Here is a 23,622-nt window from a genome sequence, read left to right on the forward strand (position 1 = left end):
TATTTAGGTGCCTTTTGAATGGGGTATGGTAGTAGGTAACAGGTGCACTGGCTTGTGTCAAGAACTGAAACGCTGCTGGGTTTTTCACGCTCAACAGTTTCCTGTGTGTATCAAGAATGGTCTACCACCCAAAGGACATGCAGCCAACTTGACACAACTGTGGGAAGCATTGGAGTCCACATGTGCCAGCATCCCTGTGGAACGCTTTGGCTCACTTCCCTGTCGGTCATAACTTGAGGTTGATTTTATGACTGATGGATGGAGGACTGGAGAGAGGGATTGTCATCAATCCAATGGGGATCTAGGTCACTTAGAGAGGGGGAAATGGATAGAGGGAGAGATTGCTACGTGCGGTTTTACCCCCATCTCTATTCCAGATGTTCGGCATTCTGACATTTCTAATCGCTGCCCACGTCTCATCTCCCTCTCCACACACCTTTCACATGAGCACAGATGGGCACCCGGTCCTCATGCCATGCTATGTTGGGGTGGATATTAGCCCAAAGTGAGAAGTTATAATGCTTCAGAGATGAAAAAATGGCAGGTTGCTTCGGTCTTCCTGTAGGGTAGTAATTATCTGCCTTGTCCAGAGACATCAGAATCAGAACTAGAGAATCATGAGAATGTGTGAATTAAACTGATAGTTTAGGTTATGGTACGGTACAATATAAAATGTTACAGAAAGCTCTGGTCATTGCTAATGTATGCTTTATTTGTCCTTCCCAGTTGAGATACCAGCATGGCCTGTCCACTCCAGACCTGCGCCAGACCCTGCCCAACCTCAAGAACTTCTTGGAGCACGGCCTTCTGGTCCGATGGTGAGTACCTGTACTTGTCCACTCTCACTCTCGCAGTGTCTTAGTACTATTAAGCTACCCCACCTAGCATTTTTGCCCCCACTATCTCTACTCTATATCTTTTTCACTTCAGAGTCCGGTTGCACCAGTTGGTTGTTAGTGGGTCAGTTACAACCCACTAACGACAAACTGGTGCAACCGGACTACACCCGACGTAAAATGTGCTCTATGCCGGACCAAAAAGTTATACCTATTGCACCACCTGGGCGTAAACCTTCAATGAGCTACTGGGTGTAGTGTGTTAAATAGGGACTAGAATTATATTATATTATATAAATCTATATTTTCAAAAGGATGTGAGTCTTGTGTTCATATTTCACAGCCTCCGCAGGCTTCAAAAGCAAAATACACTTGATTGATGCTACATTATAGCATGTTTCTGATCAGTAATAGATGAGCAAACGAATAGATGAGCTGCTACCACTTATTTGCACAGCCAGAGATCAAATAACCTATAGCCTAACTGACATAACCGTAAAAACAAATAAACGTTTTTGGAATGAACAGCTGACTGAAGACAGGACGGATGGGTATTCGTGCAGTTGAGTCCGTTTTTGGGTTAAGATGGACTCTTAACAAGCTTTGTTTCTCCTTGGTGTTGTAGCAAACGTTGAATAGGGCACTATCAATCAAATGTCACAATACGGTGCAGAGCGTTCAATTTGGATGCTGGGGGGCAAGGAGACCCCCAGCTCTGCTAAACCATTGACAACTACATGCCATTTTTAAGGGAATGTTAAATAAATGTGAACTATTTGTTTGTAATATCATCACTTCTTGAAGAGCATAGTCCGAACTACACATTTACAATTATTCCACATGCTCTATCATCAGAGTTATATAAAAAGTAACTGCATGCTTTTCATGATCAGTGAACATCAATTGATCATGTCATTTCAGATACGTGAAGGTCACCTATCCATTTGGCATGTAGCTAAATAGCTAGCTAGCTAAGCAAAAAAGGTGTCATTTAACTTGCTTCATCAGAGGTTAGGCTTTTGGAAAGAGTCCTCTTCCTGGTAGAGTTGTCTGACTACTGTCACTATAGATGGCAAGCAAATAAAAACACTATTTGGATAATATAGCCATCTAGTTTATTCCCTGAAATGTAGCTTGTTAACTAGCCATATTGACCGGATCTGTTGTTAAGCTAGCTAGACTTGTCTGTTAGCAGCAATTGTGATTAAAAAACCATGTTGAAAAGGGGATGTTAGGTAACTTCGCTAGGTAGGCCTATATTGGTTGGAGAAAATAGTACATTAGGTTTACTTACCACTGTATGTTTAGCCAACTGTTCAAAGACAGTTTCATCAGGTAGCTTGCAAAGTAAACATTATCAGGTAACAGTACATCGGCAAAGGATGTACAAAGGATGGGAAATTAACCTAAGCCACTTATTTTATATCGATAAAATATCTAATGGTGGTCAATATTGAGAGGTGTATTGTGAGACTCTCCTCATGCTTCTGAAATTATATGATCAATTGATGTTTACTGATGACAGTAAACAGTTACTGATCGGCAGACCTCAACAGCCTTGGTTTCTCTAATGACTGCCTCACCTGGTTCACTAACTACTTCTCAGATAGAGTTCAGTGTGTCAAATCTGCTGTGAGGACCTCTTGCAGTCTCTATGGTGGTGCTACAGGGTTCAATTCTCGGGCGACTCATTTCCCTGTATTTATCAATGATGTCGCTCTTGCTGCGGGTGATTGTCTGATCCACTTCTACGCAGACGACACCATTCTGTATACATCTGGCCCTTCTTTGGACACTGTGTTAACAAACCTCCAAACAAGCTTCAATGCCATACAACACTACTTCCGTGGCCTCCAACTGCTCTTAGATGCTAGTAAAACTAAATGCATGCTCTTCAACCGATCGCTGCCCACGCCTGACTAGCATCACTACTCTGGACGGTTCTGACTTTGATTATGTGGACAACTATAAATACCTAGGTGTCTGTCTAGACTGTAAACTCTCCTTCCAGACTCACATTAAGCATCTCCAATCCAAAATGAAATCTAGAATCGGCTTCCAATTTCGCAGCAAAGCCTCCTTCACTCATGCTGCCAAACATACCCTCGTAAAACTGATTATCCTACCGATTCTTGACTTCGGCGATGTAATCTACAAAATACACTCTACTCAGCAAATTGGATGCAGTCTATCACAGTGCCATCCGTTTTGTCACCAAAACTCCATGTACCACCCACCACTGCGACCGGTTTACTCTCGTTGGCTGGCCCTCGCTTCATATTCGTTGCCAAACCCACTGGCTCCAGGTCATCTATAAGTCTTTGCTAGGTAAGGCTCTGCCTTATCTCAGCTCACTGGTCACCATAGCAATACCCACTCGTATTACACATGCTCCAGCAGGTATATTTCACTGGTCAACCCTAAAGCCAAGACCTACGTTGGCTGCCTTTCCTTCCAGTTCTCTGCTGCCAATGACTGGAATGAATTGCAAAAGTCACTGAAGTTGGAGACTTATATTTCCCTTACTAACTTTAAGCCTCAGCTGTCAGAGCAGCTTACCAATCGCTGCAGCTGTACACAGCCCATCTGTAAATTGCCCGTCCAACCAACTACCTAACTCATCCCCATATTTGTTTTGTTTTTTCTGGTCTTTTGCACACCAGTATTTCAACTTGCACATCCTCATCAGCATATATATCACTCCAGTGTAAATTGCTAAATTGTAATTACTTCGCCACTATTGGCCTATTTATTGCCTTACCTCCTTACTTAATTTGCACAGATGTTTCAATTATGTTATTGACTGTACGTTTGTTTAACCCAATTTTTATATCTGTGTCGTTGTTTTTGTCACACTGCTTTGCTTTATTTTGGCCAGGTCGCAGTTGTAAATGAGAACTTGTTCTCAACGGGTCTTCCTGGTTTAATATAGGTGAAATAAAAAAATGACAAAGCTTACAGTTACTTGCTGTATAACTCTGATAAAGCTAAATGTGTGCAATTGTTTTGCATGGAAAAATCTGAAATTTGTAGTTCCAACTATGCTCTTCAAGAGGTGATGGTATTACAACCGAATAGTTAACATTATTTAACAATTGCTTGAAAAAGTGTACACAGTTGTCAATGGTTTTAGCAGAGCTAGTAATCTCCTTGCCCCCCAGCAGGCAAATCGAGCACTCTGCACCTTATTGTGACGTTTTATTGATAATGACTTCTAGAATGGCTTGGTATCTCTAACCCTGGCAACACTCTCAATGGCTGCCTGGTATTGAGGCAATAATTTAAATGGTAATGTTGAATGTTCATTCAAAAGATCAAATCAAATGTTATTTGACACATGCTTCGTAAACAACAGGTTTCGACTAACAGTGAAATGCTTACTTATGGGCCCTTCTCAAAAATGAAAAATAATATACACTACCATTCAAACGTTTGGGGTCACTTAGAAATGTCCTTGTTTTTGAAAGAAAAGCTATTTTTGGTCCATTAAAGTAACATAAAATTGATCAGAAATACAGTGTAGACTTTGTTAATGTTGTAAATGACTATTGTAGCTGGAAATGGCAGATTTTTTATGGAATGTCTACATAGGCGTACAGAGGGCCATTATCAGCAACCATCACTCCTGTGTTACAATGGCACGTTGTGTTAGCTAATCCAAGTTTATCATTTTAAAAGGCTAATTGATCATTAGAAAACCCTTTTGCAATTATGTTAGCACAGCTGAAAACGTTTGAATTGATTAAAGAAGCAATACAACTGGCCTTCTTTAGACTAATTGAGTATCTGGAGCATCAGCATTTGTGGGTTCATTTACAGGCTCAAAATGGCCAGAAACAAATACCTTTCTTCTGAAACTCGTCAGTCTATTCTTGTTCTGAGAAATGAACTCTATTCAAATGCAAGAATTTGCCAAGAAACTGAAGATCTTGTACAACGATGTGTACTACTCCCTTCATAGAACAGTGCAAACTGGCACTAACCAGTCTAGAAAGAGGACAAGTACATTAGAGTATCTAGTTTGAGAAACAGACCCCTCACAAGTCCTCAACTGGCAGCTTCATTAAATAGTACCCACACAACACCAGTCTCGACGTCGACAGTGAAGAGACGACTCTGGGATGCTGGACTTCTTGGCAGAGTCCCTCTGTCCAGTGTCTGTGTTCTTTTGCCCATCTTAATTTTTTTTTTATTGGCCAATCTGGGATATGCAACTCTGCCTAGAAGGCCAGCATCCCGGAGTCACCTCTTCACTGTCGATAAGTATTCAACTCCTTTGTTATGGCAAGCCTAAATTAGTTCAGTAGTAAAAATCAAATTGTATTTTTCACACATACAACAGGTGTAGATCTTACCGTGAAAGCCTTTAACCAACAATGCAGTTTTAAGAAAATATTTACTAAATAAACTAAAGTTTTTTTTAAAGTAACACAATAAAATAACAATGACGAGGCTATATACGAGGCTATATACATGGGGTACCGGTACTGAGTCAATGTGCGGGGGTACAGGTTAGTCAAGATAATTGAGGTAATATGTACATGTAGGTAAGGGTCAAGTGACTATGCGTAGATAATAAACAGCTGGTAGCAGCGTAATTGTTCAAATGTTTTTATTGAATCAAAAATGCACATTTTCCAGGTAACCATTTGATTAATTGTTCAGCAGTGTTATGGCTTGGGGATAGAAGCTGTTAAGCCTTTGGAACTTGAAGCTCTCGACTCACTGGCTTTCCCTTTGTAATCCGTGATAGTTTGCAAGCCCTGCCACATCTGACAACGTCAGAACGGCGCTCATCCAGTTTATTCTTCAGTGATTGCGCGTTCGCCAGCAGAATGGAGGGTATAAGCGATTTATCCACTCTGCGTCGTAGTCTCGTCAGGTATCCCGCACACCAGCCTCTATGGTGGTCTCTCCTTCAAGTGAAGTAGAAGTCTTTGTCCAATTGGAGATTAGCTGTTCTGATGTCGAGAAGCTCTGTTCGGTTTTAGGAAACAATACCAGACAACGAGGCCGCAGGGGACGAAATAAGGCTTCCACTGTGTTGACTCAGGAGTTTGAGAACCTTGCTGAGAACCGTGAAAGTTCTGTGTCCGTCTCTGGAGCTGGCATGGCCGTGTACACACACCCTCTGGCGCACACACACACACAGGTGCTTACCCAACATGCACACCTACTCTCACACAGTTTTGTTTCCGTCTCGAGAGCCTACCTTACGAAAGCCTGCCTTGCCAAACGGACACGTACTCACACACGTACTCACACACACACACACACACACACACAGGGCTGAAATACTCGTCAGGGGACGGCGGCTGGCTGTTCACACAGCAGACTTAGAGCACCCTGTGTGTGGGTGAGAATGTGCAATAAGCCTGAACAGGCCATAAGTTAGGTCCTCGTCACAGGACCCACATAGTTCTCCCCTCTAACTGACTCAGACAGCAGGTACTGGGGGACAGGAAGGTGGTCTGACTCGGGGGCTTCACACTGAAGTAGTGAAACACTGAAACGGGGAGGACATGCGTTCATTCCTGCTCTCCTTTTGCATGGGACTTGTTTTATTGCCCTTCCTCCCCCCGTATTACTTCCAGTTCCCCTCTTCCTGAAAAAGCCTAAATCCAGATACTATTTCCAGCGGAGGGGCCTAGCGTATGAAATATGGATGCATAAAAATGCTGTGCAGCAGCTGAAGGGAGTTAACTGGTAGACTGTGAGAGGGAAAGGGGTTTGATATCTGTTCCCCTCCCCTCTCCTCCACTACTATACAGGGGTGGTGGTGTGGCGAGGACATGTACAATGGAACCATTACCATCCATGAACTGTGTAGACGTTTCCCCCTCCATATAGAGCTTTCAGCATGCACAATACACTGACCAGAAGGGCTCTTCTCATGCATGTGAATATGGGCTTTATCCAGGGAACTTCATTGGGAAGTACAGTGCACTGAGTGTACAAAACATTAAGAACACCTGCTCTTTCCTTGACACAGACTGACCAGGTGAATCCAGTTGAAAGCTATGGTCCCTCATTGATGCCACTTGTTAAATCCACTTCAACCAGTGTAGATAAAGGGAGGAGACAGGTTAAAGAAGGACTTTTAAGCCTTAAGACAATTGAAACATGGATTGTGTGTGTATGCCATTCAGAGATTGAATGGGCAAGACAAAAAACTTAGTTGTCTTTGAAAGCGGTATGGTAGTAGGTTCCAGGCGCTCCGGTTTGAGTGTGCTCAATAGTTTCCTGTGTATCAAGAATGGTCCACCAACCAAAGGACATCCAGCCAACCTGACACAACTGTGGGAAGCTTTGGACGCAGCATGGGCCAGCATCCCTGTGGAACGCTTTCGACACCATACCCCGACGAATTGAGGATGTTCTGAGGGCAAATGTTTTGTACACTCAGTGTATATGATTGTTTAAGGTTTGTACTGTATGGAAAGAGGCTGTTTTTTTAATGTTCCGACACCGATCCCTTCCTACTAAAACAGTTGCAAACAGAGTCAAGACGTATGTACATCTCAGTGGCACAGAATACACAGGTGTATAGAAGAGTAAGGATTTGGCCCCTTTACTTTAAAGAGACCTAAAAATGTTACAGAACCAAGCAAGTGGTTAAGGCAGCCAGAAACATTTGACTTGGAGGAACTTGCTTGCCAAGTTCAAAACAAACCCGTTAAGCTCCCATTTGTGGCTCCACATCTGCGGAGGCCCTGGCAGAGGTTCACAGGTCCTAAGCCCAGGCCGGTGCACCGAGTCTGGGGTGAGGGGGCTAGATGATTGAACACAGCCCCGGCACCGGCTGCTTCTCCAGCCGCCCGGAGGTTCCGAAGATTCCCCCCAAAACCCCTGGTGAGAGAACAGTGATAACGGCATTAAATCTGAACCCCTCCTTAACTGCCTTCAAACACACACAGTCCCAGAACACACAGGAGGAAATGTTTAGCCTGGCATGTGTATGTGTGTGCCTGCGTGCTGCGTGTCTCTATCTTCACTCCCGCAAATGTCCACCTGTGACAACCAAGCAAGTTCAGCCTAAATGGCCAATAACACAGTCAGGAATACTGGTCCTGGTCTGTGTCAGTAAGTAACTCAACATGCATTGCAGGAAAGCTGGTGGCACACATCCAGCACAGTAGGTGTTTCATTATGTGGAGATTATTGTTCCAGTTAAGTCATAGGGATTTGATAGAGAGTTGATGAGATGATAAGGGTAGATGCTTGATGTTGTGGAGGAACTCATACAGTATAATCAATCAAATAAAGCTCATTTGTTTGGATGAGTTCGAGCATCCCGACACAGACAGCCTTACAGACACACGCTCTTGGTTGTGAGTTGCAGGGTGTGTGCCTGTGTTTGTCTGTATGTCAACTGTACAGTGCTCTCCATGGATGAGGCAGGAATGAGCTAACATCTGGAGGAACGCTCCCTACCACCAGGTCTCTATGAATCAATCAGCCCAGCTCAGAACAGACCTGCTCTCCTCTATGTGTCACAGAGTACTGAGCCAGCAGGGCCAGCTGATCTCATTAGTAATTGCCATTCGCTGAGGTACTGCATAGATCCCCACAGTTATGTCATTCTAACACAACATGTCGCAAAATAACACAATCTGTCTTACTGTGAGACAGTGTGTGGTACTGTAGTTCTCTGTGCCATACAAACTGCTGAGAATCAAGTCAAATACAACAGTGTGCAGTCACAATTGGCACCACTGTTAAGTGTTCATACTATCGACTTGTTCAATATGTTTAACATGCTGTGGTGATTTTCATACGATGGTTACGTTCTCCGTCTTCAAAAGGCCAGACTTGGACAGAGGAGACTTGCTCTATTACAATATTTTCATTTAAACTCCCCTCCACCCTATTAGTGTGTATTACAATATTTCAGTTATAGCATTTGGTTTAGTAGTTCCTGTGGGATTTTCGGTTGCCACGACATCAAAGCCTGAATCTTATCTTTATTGTGTATTTTGGCTCTGATCACAGCTCCTTAGCAGGAATTGGAAATGAAGAGAGCTATGCCTTGAACCTGAAACAAGGCCTGTCTGAGGATAAGACAGCAGAAAATGTTTGGTTTACTAAATTCCTGGCCTGCCTGGAATATCCAGGGCTGAGTCTGACACAGGCAGAGGAAGAAAGACCCCATTTAAAACAAACATGTTGGGAGGAGAAGTGGGCCTATCCGCCTCTGGGCCTGCCAAGTCTGGGCCTGCCAAGTCTGGGCCTAATGGTTTAGGCAGAGGGCTCAGGTAGCTTTTATGTGGTGAAATCATTGACAAGGAAGTCCGCCAGGGCTTAGAGGACTAGTAAAACTTAATGATGAGTTAGAACGTCCAGAGTGAAGTACTTTGTCCCTTTGGTTGTAAATCACAGGTCGTCCAATGTCCGCCCTGAAAGAGACAGGGATGCCAACAGTAGAGTATGCCTGGCTGTACTACCCACGCCACCACTGCAACCTACCATACTATACAACACTACTAGCTTGCATTTCAACTTGGTCCAAGTACAGTGCATTCGGAAAGTATTCAGACCCCTTGACTTTTTCAACATTTTGTTACGTTACAGCCTTATTATAAAATTATTACATTTTTTGTTTTTAATCCCTCATCAATCTACACACACTATCCCATAATGACAAATTGGTCATTGGTGGAGTGCTCCAGAGATGGTTGTCCTTCTATCAGAGTGCTGCAGAAATGTTTTGGTAACCTTCCCCAGATCCACAAATCGACACAATCCTGACTCTGAGCTCTACGGACAATTCCTTTGACCTCATGGCTTGGTTTTTGCTCTGACATGCACTGTCAACTGTGAGACCTGGAAAGGTGTGTGCCTTTCCAAATGATGTACAATCAATTGATTTTACCACAGGGGACTCCAATCCAGTTGTAGACACATCTCAAGGACGATTAATAGAAACAGGATGCACCTGAGCACAAATTTGAGCCTCATATTAAATGCTCTGAATACTTATATAAATAAGGTACTTCTGCTTTTAGTTTTAATACATTTGCAAACATTTCTAAAATTTTAATATGGGGTATTGTGCGTTTATTGATGAGGATGTTTTTTATTTTTTATTACAAAATAAATAAAGGGGAAAAATCCATTTCTGAATAGGGCTGTAACGTAACAAAATGTGAAAAAAGTCAAAGGGTCTGAATACTTTCCAAATGAACTTTATGTATTGTTTATAGGCACAATGGGCTACTGTGTGAAAACTAGACCCTTCATTGCTTCCCTCCAATGGAGAGTTCTTCCTGTAAATCCGCCAATATTCCCTCCATCCCTCACCGTCCTCCCGCTCTATGGGTTCCAGGTTTTTCAACAGTATTCAGGAAGTGTACTACTGCTCTCCCTTCCTCTGAGCAGAGCAATAATTACTGTATGGGGAGTGGTGCAAGGAGGGGGACAGCCTAATTGGTCTGAATAAAAAGCAATGTGTCAGGAGTCATACTGAGACAATGTGCTGCATGAAAAAATATTATGACAGCCCATTCAAGGAGATTTGTGGGGGTTAGCCTCCTCCCCCTCTCCTCCTGCCGCCACTCCTCAGACTCTTTACTGCACTCTTGATTAAGGGACTTAACTTGACAGCTGTTTAAAGGAACCAATTTGGAGGGGAGCTAAATGTTACAAACAAACGTGCTCCAAACAAGAAATGCCTTATTATCCAGGCCTTATTATTGTGACATCTAAACACTCCCAGAAAAGAAGAAGTGGTCATATGTTTTACGCAATGTGATTGTATATCATATCACTGTGTTTCGGAGCCAAAACGCATGAAGGCATCTGTGTTGGCCAGCTTTCTCCTGGATCCTAACCTGGGTTCTCCTGAAGCCGAGATGGATTACTGTGTGGTAGGGGTACTGGGAGAGGGCCAGGGAGAAACTAGAAGGCTTGATATTAATTCAAATCAAAGATTGGATCAGTCTCAGAGCTCTTGCCACGAGGACGTCATTCAGCAGACAACAGACTGTAGGCAGTCATTAGCTTGTTATAAATTATGCGTTGAATGTTTGAAACTCCTGCTTAACAAACATTCAACTCCGTTTTTTCCAACCTGTCCTCTGTTTGATAGGGGCCCAGCCTGGACCACGGTTTGGGTTTGCTCGCTGGAATGATAATTCAGTTCTCATGGAAGGTCTCTTTTTATTCCCGTCTTCCAAATCAGGTTTTGTTTTTTAGTTTTGGAGCGTGCTCAAAACACCATAATAATGTTGTTGAGGAGTTCACAGATACAAATCATTAATGGCAAACCATTAAACTTTTGGCTTTTTTGAGAAAACTGATCAAGAGTTTTGAACAGCATGTTGTTTCTATTTAGCCTTGGTTTATGGGATATACTGTATAGTCGCTAAGGGCCAATGTGAAGGCAATTGCGTTAGATTATGTTTCCAGATAGACACGCACTGTGAATAAGTGCAGCACAGTGTATCCCCAGTTATTGTTCAGAAAGAAGAGCTCTCATGCCAGGTTATCTCAACTCATTATCTTTATTTGTTTTTACCTTGCATGAACGTTTGACCTCATCTTGTGTGTTCCTGTAAGCTGCTTATTAAATGCTGGCCGTGGGCTATAATTCTGATCAGGTATGACATGGGCCATCCACTTTGTGGGTTTCCTCTTTTATAGGGCAGGTTGAGGACACTCTGCTGTCTTGTGTCTGTGACTGACTCATCAGCAGTGAGCTGTTTGTGTTTGTGTCCAATCAAAATCTAATTGTATTTGTCACGTGCGCCGAATAAAACATGTGTAGTGAAATGCTTACATAAAAGTCCTTAACCAACATTGCCGTTTTAAGAAAAAAGAGTTTTAAAGTATTTACCTAAATAAACTGAAGTAAAAAGAAATGAGTATAATATATATCTTCTGTGACCTCAATGATAAATCAGATCAAGCCTGAACATTGCAATCTAGTAGGGAGTGTTCATCTCCAACAGGCCAATATTCTTTATATTTTTGCCCAGAAAATGTGCTAATTAACTACAATTAACATAATCAATTGCCCATCTACTTGTCCGGTTTGTGTGGGGCAGACACTGAGAGGGAGAGAATAGACAGAAGAACATACGATCGAGAGGGATAGAGAGAAGTTGCTTTGCGAGGTATCTACCTGAAAGTGATTGATAATTGGTATTCGGTCATCCTGAAAGTATCCCTTATTTACTTTGAAGAACTACTAAAGTTGTGGTTTTGTCAGACATCATAGGCAGCAGCTTTGTAGAGATGAGATGATGACTTGGAATGAAATAATATAGACCATCAAATAAAACTGAAATATTTTATTAAAGTAATCGGTAATAAGCAGCCACTACCATCATGGGACTTGTATTACTTGTTTTATTCAGTTTTGTTACAGCATTCAACCCACATAATGCATTGTGCACTTAATGTAAAACAAATAATTATTATTATTAAAAATAAAAAACGGTGATTATTTTTTAATCATCGAACTAAAACTGAACCGACCTCAAAAAACACTAATCGCTCAGCACTAGCATGCATGTGTGTTTTTAAACCCTGTATGTGAACTGTTTTGTCAGTGCCCTGTGCTCTGCTGCCTCCACAGGGGGCAGGGGCTGCGGTTGGGACCCTCTTAACAAGCTACCATGTGTTGAGTCCTGAAGTACTCCATCAAACAGCTAGGCAATGACCAGTCAGTCGCTGTGTGTTTGAAACATTCCCCTGGCATAGGCCTCTAGGTCCTCTCTGTGTGCGTCTTGCTGCCACACGCTAGACTAGACTGTCTGGCGTCTGATACAGGGACATCACCACCCAGTGACCTCACCACCCCTTTAACCTGTTTAACTAGCCAGGATCACTTACCCAGGCTCCTCTGCTCTCTAACCAGCCACAGGTGGACCTCTGACAGCACAGAGACCCAATTTCACCTTTGACCCCATGAGATTTCCCCCCAATGTCTCCTCTCATACCTGAATGATCAGGTTAAGTATGGCTAAACAGCTATGGACCCCTTGTTTAAGTTAATTTACGGTTAGGGTTTTGTATGGGACAGATGGGGGTTGCTCTGTCGTGTCTGTTATCTGTTATTCCGCAAAAATGTCCTGCATACTTTCTAGAACGCATGCTGTGAGCTTCTACTCTGCATGGCCCTGCCGTTGCATGAGCTGAGAATATGTTTTTGAATGTAATAATGGGGAGTGATTTGCAGTGGACCAGCTGTCTGGGATCTGGATCAGGAGGGGGAGAGATGAGATGCAGAACCATGTCTGATCAGAGAGGCCTGGGGGCTAGACAGGGGAGGGGAGGGGAGCCTTCCTCCCTCTATCCTTTCCTCTCTCCATGACCCTTGGATGTGAAAGACTTATGAGCATATCCATCATATCCTCTTTCATTATTTCTTTCTTTCTCTCCCTACCTCCCTCTTTCTCCATCTCTCCTTCTCTCCCACAGTGACCGGCATCATGTCTCCAGCTCTATCCCGGTCCCGACAGGAGCCAAGTCTCAGATCAGTGTCTCGGCTGCGTCAGAGGTGGGTTTCCCCACCGACACCAGCTCTCCAGACCGGGGCTCACTGAGGAAGAGGGCCAGCTCTGAGGCCGACAAGCAGAAGTACAAAGCCTCTCTTCCTCCCAGCTACAACACGGCCATGGCCATAGACCGACCACAGGGGGGCCTGCCGCCGCCCTCCCCCTCCCTCAAACACATGTCCTCCTCCCTGGATGCTAGCATCGACCTGGCCAAGACTCTGGAGGTCCAGGCACAGCAGACACCAGCCCCAGGAGAGGAGGATGGAGACAGAGAAATAGAGGTGGTGGTTGTGGAGCAACTGCCTTCCACCACCACAGGAGGCTCAGATTGCCCCACTCCGGCTCGGGACAGCACAATTGAGGAACTGGAGGAGGTGGCACTCACCAGCCAGCAGAATACCATGAATGGCTTAGTGATGCCAGGCTACGGGCTGGCGGGGCCCACAACTGGGCTAACAGTGACCATGGCATTGAACCCAGAGTTGTGCTGCTCGGTGGAGCAGGCAGAGGAGATCATGGGGACTGAGGCCACAGGACTGGGGGACGGAGCCAGGCTGGAGGACTACCCCTGCATCCCCGTGGAGCACGCGGTGGCCGTGGAGTGTGATGAGCAGGTGCTGGGCGAGCTGGATGCCGCCTGCTTCGAGGAGTTCTCCCGCCGCATCTATGCACTAAATGAGAACATGTCCAGCTTCCGCAGGCCACGCAAGAACTCCTCTGAGAAGTGACAACAGGAGAGCAGGACCTGAGGGGAGGGCTGGGCTGGGGGGTGAGGGCAGGACTGCAGTCACAGGACACATGAGTCAGGGACATGAACTTAGTGGAGAGGGGGGTCCTGTGTGTTTTGGTGTGAGTCACTCTCCCTCTCTCCATGCATCAATTGAAATCAAACATAGGAACTACGGTATTTGGAATGTGACAAATTTGCACTTCTCGAAAAACATGTATATCAGAGAAGGCTGGTGAGAGGAGCTATAGGAGGACAGGCTCATTGTAATGACTGGAATGGAATTCATGGTACGGAGTCAAACACATCCAACATATGGAAACCACCTTTCACTCCGTTCCATTTTTTTCTATTGCAGCCATTACAATGAGCCTGTCCTCCTATAGCTGTTCTCACCAGCCTCCTCTGATTTCTATAATGCTTTGAAATTAAATAAAGCAAATGTTTGTGGTTGAAACACTTCCGCAGCTTTCTTTTTTCAGGATGCATGGCAATGCTGTGGAAGGGAGGGAGGGGGTTTTTGTGTTGTGACCACCTTTAAACACACAAAATGTATCCTTCCTCCCTTCCTTGAAGTAGCCAGTAATCTAACATGAGCAGCTTGATGAAAGCTATTGTCTTCACTTGTACCTGTCCAGTCCTTGTACCTGTCAGTAATAACTTCAAGGGAAGGAGAGATGAATTTGAACAAAGCCAGGGTCTTCAGCATGGCTGACAGAGGAAAGGAGGTACAGCAAATTGACCGGTCACTAGGCCAGGGCAGCTTAGACTGTTGGCCCAATCAGATACTCCGTAACTGTTACGCCCTGCACCTCCAGGTCCAACAGCCATTGGATAGGGCTGCCCTGTCTTTATCCCAAGGGACCATGACATGTGTGAGGGAGGCTTGAGCTCATGGCACATGGCAGGGATACAGTGCAATTTCTCTGACTTCTCCATACCTGGTTTTTATTTTTTTACTATTTTAATAAGCCCCATTAATATAAGTATTAATATAAAGTCTAATAATTAACATATTATTCAATAGACCAAAAACATTTCTGGTGTGTACTTAGGGTCGGAAACTTTCCTTTAATTTTCTGGAATTTTTCTGGAAATTTTCCATGGGAATTTAAGCCCTGGAATTTGGGGAATTTCATCTAAATGTATCAAAAAATGTAGCTTAAAATAGTGAACCTTTTTTTGTGGGATACACATATGGCAATTCTAGGTCTTGGGGCATATTTTGGTTAAGCTATCCCCGATTAAATGGAATTGCAACCCTCTGTATGCACAGTGCATTCTTCCCTCACATGTACAACTGATTCTCAAGATCTTGCACACTAATGAGATGCTATTGAGCCCTCACTACTACACTGTCTGAGCCAAGGACTACATGCTTTCTGGTAAGTTTTGATTACAATACTGGGTGGGGTGAATATATTTTATATGACATACATGATTCTTTGTTAACTAGAAAATATTAGCCTACAGCAAAGTTTGTTTTAAATCATTTCTAACTTGTTAACAATTTCTGCTACTTCTGTTAGTTTTTGCTACCATGTGGGTTTTAGCTTGCTTGAGCCTGCTAAGTGAGGAGTGTTAATTCACCTGTTTCCATATGTTTCATTTTAAAACATTTATCTTGCAAATAAGTTGTTTAATCTAACTGCTTAACTATTTATCTGTACATGGAATAGTATTTGGTTTTTGTTTTATACATTTTTTTCTAATCATTACAGGAAAATGCCACAGGCACTATCTGATGTGTGGAGACATTTCACTGTAGCTAATGTAGAAAAAAGAGTTGTGTACATTCGCAAATACTTTGCCAAATCATATGTGAAGAATGCAACAAAGTTGCAGAATCATCTGGCCAAGTGCATGAAGTTCCTGAGCGCTCACAACAAGTAACCTCTGACAAAAGTCCCTCTACTTCTATTTGAGGTGAAAATGATGATTGATATTGATAGCAACAGCTCATGGTCCTCCTGGAATCAAACGTTTTTTTGACACTGTGGAGGAACGAAGTCAGAGAAATGATGATGAATGTCTTGCTCGAGTTGTGTATGCAACTGGTTTACCTCTGATGCTCACAGGCAATGTGTATCAGAAGATATTTCTGAATGTTCTTCGCCCAGCATACACCCCTCCAACCAGACATGCTTTATCTACTCATTTGTTGGATGCAGAGTTCAAGTGAAGGTCAAGCGAACCATAGAGAAAGTATTGCAATCATCTCTGATGGGTGGTTGAATGTTTGTGGGCAAGGAATAATTAACTATATCATCTCCACCCCTCAACCAGTATTCTACAAGAGCACAGACACAAGGGACAAAAGACACACTGAAGGCAGTCATCAATAACCTTAGACCACAGAAGGTATTTGCACCGGTGACAGACAATGCTGTGAACATGAAGGCTGCTTGGTCTAAAGTGGAGGAGTCCTATCCTCACATCACATCCATTGGCTGTGCTGCTCATCCATTGAATCTGCTCCTCAAGGACATCATGGCACTGAAAACTATGGATACACTCTACAAGAGATCCAAGGAAATGGTTAGGTATGTGAAGGGTCATCAAGTTATAGCAGCAATCTACCTCACCTAGCAAAGTGAGAAGAATAAGAACACCAGATTGAAGCTGCCCAGCAATACCCATTTGGGTGATGTTGTCATGTTTGACAGTCTCCTGGAGGGGAAGGAGTCTCTCCAAGAAAAGGCCATATCACAGTCTGCCAATATGGACAGCCCCATCAAGAGGATCCTCCTGGATGATGTATTTTGGGAGATAGTGGTAAGCAGCCTGAAACTACTGAAACCTATAGCAGTAGCCATTGCACAGATTAAGGGAGACAATGCCATCCTGTCTGATGTTCAGACTCTGCTTGCAGATGTAAGAGAAGAAATCCATACTGCCCTGCCCACTTCACTGTTGCTCCAAGCAGAGGTTCAGTTCTGAAATACATCAAAAAGTGTGAAGACTTCTGCCTGCATCGTATATGTTGGACCCAAGTATGCTGGCAAGAGCATCCTGTCTGGCGCAGAGATGAACAAGGTCTATGGTGTCATCACTACCATGTCTCGCCACCTTGGCCTTTAATGAGGGCAAGGTTCTTGGCAGTCTGGTGAAGTATATTTCCAAGCAAGGGCTTTTGGATATGGATGCGATATGGCAGTTGTGCCAACATGTCTCATCAGCCACCTGGTGGAAGGGACTTTGTGGATCTGAGGCTCTTTCCTCTGTTGACTCCATCATTTAGGCCAAGTGGTTAGAGCATTGGATTAGTAACCGAAAGGTTGCAAGTTCGAATCCCCAAGCTGCTGACAAGGTACAAATCTGTCATTCTGCCTCTGAACAAGGCAGTTAACCCACTGTTCCTAGGCCGTCATTGAAAATAAGAATTTGTTCTTAACTGACTTGCCTCGTTAAATAAAATTTTGTATTTATTATTTTTTTAACAAAAAAAAACAACATTACAAATCCCACCAACATCAGCCGCCTCAGAGCACAACTGATCCTTGTTTGGGAACACACCTACCAAAGCACACAACAGGCTGACCAATTGGTTGAAAAATATGTGGCCGTCCGGGAGATTTTGTGGCTTTTTGTGCCTGACAACAAGCCATCCTCAACAAGGTTGGAAAGTGACACTGAAGATGAGGCCTCAGAGTCTGATGTTCAGGAGGTGGACATTGAGGAGATTCAGGGAGAAGACATGGAAGCCTGAGAGGAAGACAACCAAAGCTTTAATTTCAAGACTATCATTTAACAGATGTATGTTGAAAATGTTTTTGGGAGATGCGATGGATCATTGGGGATCATTCAATAATCCCCTTTCTTTTGTTGTTCAGTGAAATCATCCCCGTGAAGAGTCAACTCATTTAATTAAAGTAACTAAATTGTTATTTTTATTTCTATTGGAAGGATTTAACCATTTGCAATTATGTCTACTTATGATAATGTAAAAGGTTTATGTTTCTGTCTCCATATGATATGGTAAATATATCCAATGCAAGAAAACATCTTCATTTAAATGGTATTAATATTAATTTGCATATATTTCCGTTAATTCCCATATATTCCCGTTAATTCCCACAGAAGGTTTTCACCTCTGAATATTCCCCAAAATGTGCAAACCTATGTGTACTCTATGCTGTTGGAATGTCTCAGGCCTTACATGTTAGTCTTCTTGTTTAGTTTTTTTGTAATTTTTCTTACATTTCCCTGTTGAACTCCTTTTTTTTCTTGCACTGGTGGCAATGTGCGTTATTTATAATGTCTCACTGAGTTTGTGTTTTTGTTTTAAAGGAATTCATGCTTTATTATTTTCCCTCATAGGCAATCAGTCAGTCAATGATAACATTGTAAAGTATTAGAACCGTCATCAGACCTGGGTTCAAGTCTTTAAAATACTTACATACAATTTGGGTCTAACTGTGTCCCCTGTGTATTGCTCTGGGAAAGAACCACAGAGATTTCTGTAGACAAGCTGATATGGTCAACTGATTTATTTTATTATGATCAAGTACTGTATTGGATGACTGTTGAAATGTATTGTATTTATGATGAGAGATTGATAGTAGAGACGGATAGTAGATCATTTCCATAAAATGCTATACAGTATGTAACCTTGTACATACAGTTGAAGTTGGAAGTTAGATTACATTTAATCCTCGTAAAAATTCCCTGTGTTAGGTCAGTTAGGATCACCACTTTATTTTAAGAATGTGAAATGTCAGAATAATAGTAGAGAGAATGATTTATTTCAGCGTTTATTTCTTTCACCACATTTCCAGTGATTCAGAAGTGTACATACACTCAATTAGTATTTGGTAGCATTGCCTTTAAATTGTTTAACTTGGGTCAAACATTTTGGGTAGCCTTCCATAAGCTCCCCACAATAAGTTGGGTGAATTTTGGCCCATTCCTCCTGACAGAGCTGGTGTAGTCAGACCTCCTTGCTCACATACGCTTTTTCAATTCTGCCCACAAATGTTCTATAGGATTGAGGTCAGGGCTTTGTGATGGCCACTCCAATACCTTGACTTTGTTGTCCTTAAGCCATTTTGTCACAACTTTGGACGTATGCTTGGGGTCATTGTCCATTTGGAAGACCCATTTGCGCCCAAGCTTTAACTTCCTGACTGATGTCTTGAGATGTTGCTTCAATATATCCACATAATTTCCACCCTCAATGATGCCATCTATTTTATGAAGCGCACCAGTTCCTCCTGCAGCAATGCACCCCCACAACATAATGCTGCCACCCCTGTGCTTCATGGTTGGGATGGTGTTCTACGGCTTGCAAGCCTCCAAACATAACGATGGTCATTATGGCCAAACAGTTCTATTTTTGTTTCATCAGACCAGAGGACATTTCTCCAAAAAGCACAATCTTATTTATGGCGGTTTTGGAGCACTGGCTTCTTCCTTCTGAGCGGCCTTTCAGGTTATGTCGATATAGGACTCATTTTTACTGTGGATGTAGATACTTTGGTACCTGTTTCCTCCAGCATCTTCACAAGGTCCTTTGCTGTTGTTTTGGGATTGATTTGCACTTTTCGCACCAAAGTACGTTCATCTCTAGGAGACAGAAAGAGTCTCATTCCTGAAAGGTATGACGGCTGCGTGGTCCCATGGTGTTTATACTTGCGTACTATTGTTTGTACAGATGAACGTGGTACCTTCAGGCGTTTGGAAATTGCTTCCAAGGATGAACCAGACTTGTGGAGGTCTACAATTTATTTTCTGATCTCTTGGATGATTTCTTTAGATTTTCCTATGATGTCAAGCAAAGAGGCACTGAGTTTGAAGGTAGGCCTTGAAATGCATCCTCCAATTGACTGAAAGGATGTAAATTAGCCTATCAGAAGCTTCTAAGCCATGACGTAATTTTCTGGAATTTTCCAAGCTGTATAAAGGCACAGTCAACTTAGTGTATGTAAACGTATGACCCACTGGAATTGTAATACAGTGAATTATAAGTGAAATAATCTGTCTGTAAGCAATTGTTGGAAAAATGACTTGTGTCTTGCACAAAGTAGATGTCCTAACCGACTGGCCAAAACAACATTTGTGGAGTGGTTGAAAAAGCTAGTTTTAATGACTCCAACCTAAGTGTATGTAAACTTCTGACTTCAACTGTATACCTTTGTATGGAGAGTGTTTATTATTAAAGACTTTCAGTCCAATAGCATGGATGTATTTAGCCCCCTGTACACTGGTCTACTTGTGTTTGTTTCGGAGGTGTGAATGGGCATGTGTGTATGCATTTTATTTAACCTGTATGTATCCAGGTTATAGCCTGGTACCAGACCTGTTTGGCATGATAAGTGGTGAGATGATGACACAAACAGATCTGGGACCATGCTATCCAGGTAAGTCTCGCTGAGGTTTTTTAAATTGATTTAACCTTTATTTAATCAGGGAGTCATACTGAGACCAAGGTATCTTTTACAGATGAGCCCTAAATGACATAAAATACACACATCGAAATAAATACAAAATGCAACCAGAAAAAAAAGCATAGTCATAAAAAACAAATACAGTCATCAGTAATAAGGTCCTCAGCTTTCTGATTTGCCCTAGAGGCACCAGAACATAACATTTCAGAACATTTTGAAGTTCCTCAAGGAGGGTGCAAGAAAACTCAAAGCCGATTTACCTAACTCAGTAGAGACCAAAGGACTTTCCAGAGTTAACATCCCTGAGACCATCTGTGGTCAAATCTCTTTCGCACGAGAGACCTATGGTTCTGTGTGTCCACGTGTTGTTGTGTGGGTGTGTGCATGATGTAAATAGACATATGGAGTCAGGGATGATGTGCTTGTGAGTGTAAACGAATGAGTCAGGTGTACTTCTGTCAGCAGGCTGATGCTGCAGTCAGGCCAGGTGGTCTAGTCCAGCCCCTGTCCTCTGGCTCCCCTTCTGCCCCCTTCTGGATGACACACACGTACCTCATTAGCTAGAATTTAAACGGCAAACACTCATTATAAACGAAAGAATACTCTTATCTGTTTCATAGATTACATTTTTCTTTATTTCAGTTTATTTGATTTAATCGCCAGATGTCCAAACTTCTACCTTTCGCTTTAACTGAAATAGAGACCACAGATGATTAACTTTGTGTTTCAGTAGCCAGGTGTCTTCAGAATGGTCTGTAAAGCCATGTAGATCAGTGGAGGCTGCTGAGGGGAGGACAGCTTAGAGTAATGGCTGGAATGGAGTCAATGGAATGGTATCAACCACATGGAAACCACATGTTTGATACCATTCCATTGACTCCATTTCAGCCATTATTACGAGCTGTCCTACCCTCAGCAGCCTCCACTGACGTAGATTAGATTTGTCTTTATTAGGTAACGGTATCTTCATAGCTCCCAGATAGCAGTTGGTTGGTTGCAGCTGTGAAGTGAAGAGACGACCAGTGAGCGCCTGCATTTCCAACCATTCTAGACATCCTCACCACAGCAAAAAAGACATCAGTGTTTGTCTTCTCCATAGCTGACATACCTTCATAATGATGCCATAAAAGTATTTTTAAGAAGGAACGAAAAACAAATGAAAGGACTGTTGTCACATATTAACTAAATTGACATTCCTTCAGCCTATTGGATGGTTTCAGTGTGGAGGGAGGGGCTTCCATGTCCTGCCTGCTTGTTCTTAGAAAGCCTTTCATCTCTAATTGAGTTAGATGACCAGAAAGAGGAGGAGGATGAGAGTTAGAGGGCTTGTTCTACAGACATGGCACTGTGGAGGTGCATTAAGACCTCAGGCAGTTTTACATTTCCCTCCTATCTCCAATATCTCTATTATGCGGTTACCAATTCAAGACCTGTCTTCATACTGAAAGAGTATACCTCTACCCACCTTCCTTCTCTTTATTCTATATTTAGTGTTTAGGGCATTAAGGAACTAGACAACAATGAGTTCCCTCCATTTTGTACAACCCAAGTCATGTCCCTGTTCTATACTGAGGTTATCCTCAGCCAGTTGTGCCATGCACTTCTGGTCCACTCCATCCTGACAAACAGCATGGCCAACAAATGATGTCCTCTTGTCATCTTGTGTGTGATATTATAACAGCATGTTCTTTTAACGAGTTACATGCCTGACAAGAAAATCCAGCAGCATTTCCTGGGGCATTTGTTATGCAATGAGTCTATTCTGCCTGTTTGAGGCCCTTGGTTACCACTGTGGGAAATAACCCAATAACCTGAGTAACCTAATATCCCAACTCAAAGAGCTGCATTGGCTCGCTCAAATTGGGTTACAAACCACTGGATTCACTTGTGCCATACATTCTGGGAGCCAAATACATCTGTGAAGTATGTCGATGGATTACAAACAACATTGTATATAGACTTTTTCTACTGTATTATTGACTGTATGTTTGGTTATTCCATGTGGAACTCTGTGTTGTATGTGTCAAACTGCTTTGCTTTATCTTGGCCAGGTCTTGGCCAGGTCGCAGTTGTAAATGATAACTTGTTCTCAATTAGACAACCTGGTTAAATAAAGGTGAAATAAATAAAAAAAAACATCCGACCGGGCAAAAGGCTAGAGATGCCACATTCGAGGAGCGGGACACTAATCCAGACTCTTATAAGAAATTTCGCTATACCTTCAGACAAACAATCAAACAGGCAAAGCGTCAATACAAGACTAAGATTGAATCCTACTACACCGGCTGTGATGCTTGTAGGATGTGGCAGGTCTTGCAAATTATTACGGACTACAAAGGGAAACCCAGCAGCGAGCTGACCAGTGACACAAGCGTACCAGACAAGCGAAATGCCTTTTATGCTCGCTTCGAGGCAAGCAACACTGAAGCATGCATGAGAGCACCAGCTGTTCCAGATGACTGTGTGATCACGCTGTCCGTAACAGATGTGAGCAAGACCTTTAAACAGGTCAACATTCACAAGGCTGTTGAATTTGTACCTTTGGAACAATGTCAGATCTTCAACATTATATCCACTATCAGAAAAACACTATAGGTTGGGCAGCACCTTCTACTAGAGAGTTGATCTATCTACAGCTCTTCCAGGGTTTTAACCAAGCCTAGCCCTTCGTAGCATTAATATTTTTAACTACTACCAATGTGTTATCGTGAGAATGATTCTTGAGAGATCTCTTAATTACTCAATATAATCACTGTCATTCCAACGGGTAGGTTTTTAAAATTGAATGTAACCATACTTTATAACTCATATATCATCAATTATATTATTTAGGCCTATATAGCATTTGCGTAGTCATCAACAGCACTTGTTTCCAGTAAAAAGCATAGGGTTTCAAGCTTTGATTGACTTCAAATTTATCTACAAATTAAAATTTGATATGTTCGATTCAAGTCTCCATCTCAACCAAAAATCAAGTTAAAGAATAGGACTAAATCAAATTAGATTAGAATTAGTCCTTAGATTTTTGATTGAGATGGAGATGTGAATCCAATATATGAATTATTAATTTTTAGACAAACTGGGTATTGAATTGTATTTGGTTGTCAACGCAACCAAATATCAACATTTGAAAGATGTATTTTCTGCTTGGATAGTTCCATCTGTGCCACTGA

The 23,622-nt window shown here is 42.5% G+C and overlaps 1 protein-coding gene across 1 annotated transcript in view; it reads left to right on the forward strand.

Annotated features, from left to right (window-relative positions):
• The window catches only part of LOC123999603 (UV radiation resistance-associated gene protein-like), a 145,527-nt gene extending 131,007 nt beyond the window's left edge, over window positions 1-14,520 (forward strand). Inside the window, exons 14-15 of the mRNA XM_046305522.1 lie at window positions 727-818; window positions 13,260-14,520. Coding sequence (XP_046161478.1) covers window positions 727-818; window positions 13,260-14,064 — 897 coding nt within the window. The 3' untranslated portion in view covers window positions 14,065-14,520. The remainder of the gene's footprint in view (window positions 1-726; window positions 819-13,259) is intronic.
• Window positions 14,521-23,622: the final 9,102 nt, after the last annotated feature.

Source organism: Oncorhynchus gorbuscha, linkage group LG16 (genome assembly GCF_021184085.1).
Source record: "Oncorhynchus gorbuscha isolate QuinsamMale2020 ecotype Even-year linkage group LG16, OgorEven_v1.0, whole genome shotgun sequence".
NCBI lineage: Eukaryota > Metazoa > Chordata > Actinopteri > Salmoniformes > Salmonidae > Oncorhynchus > Oncorhynchus gorbuscha.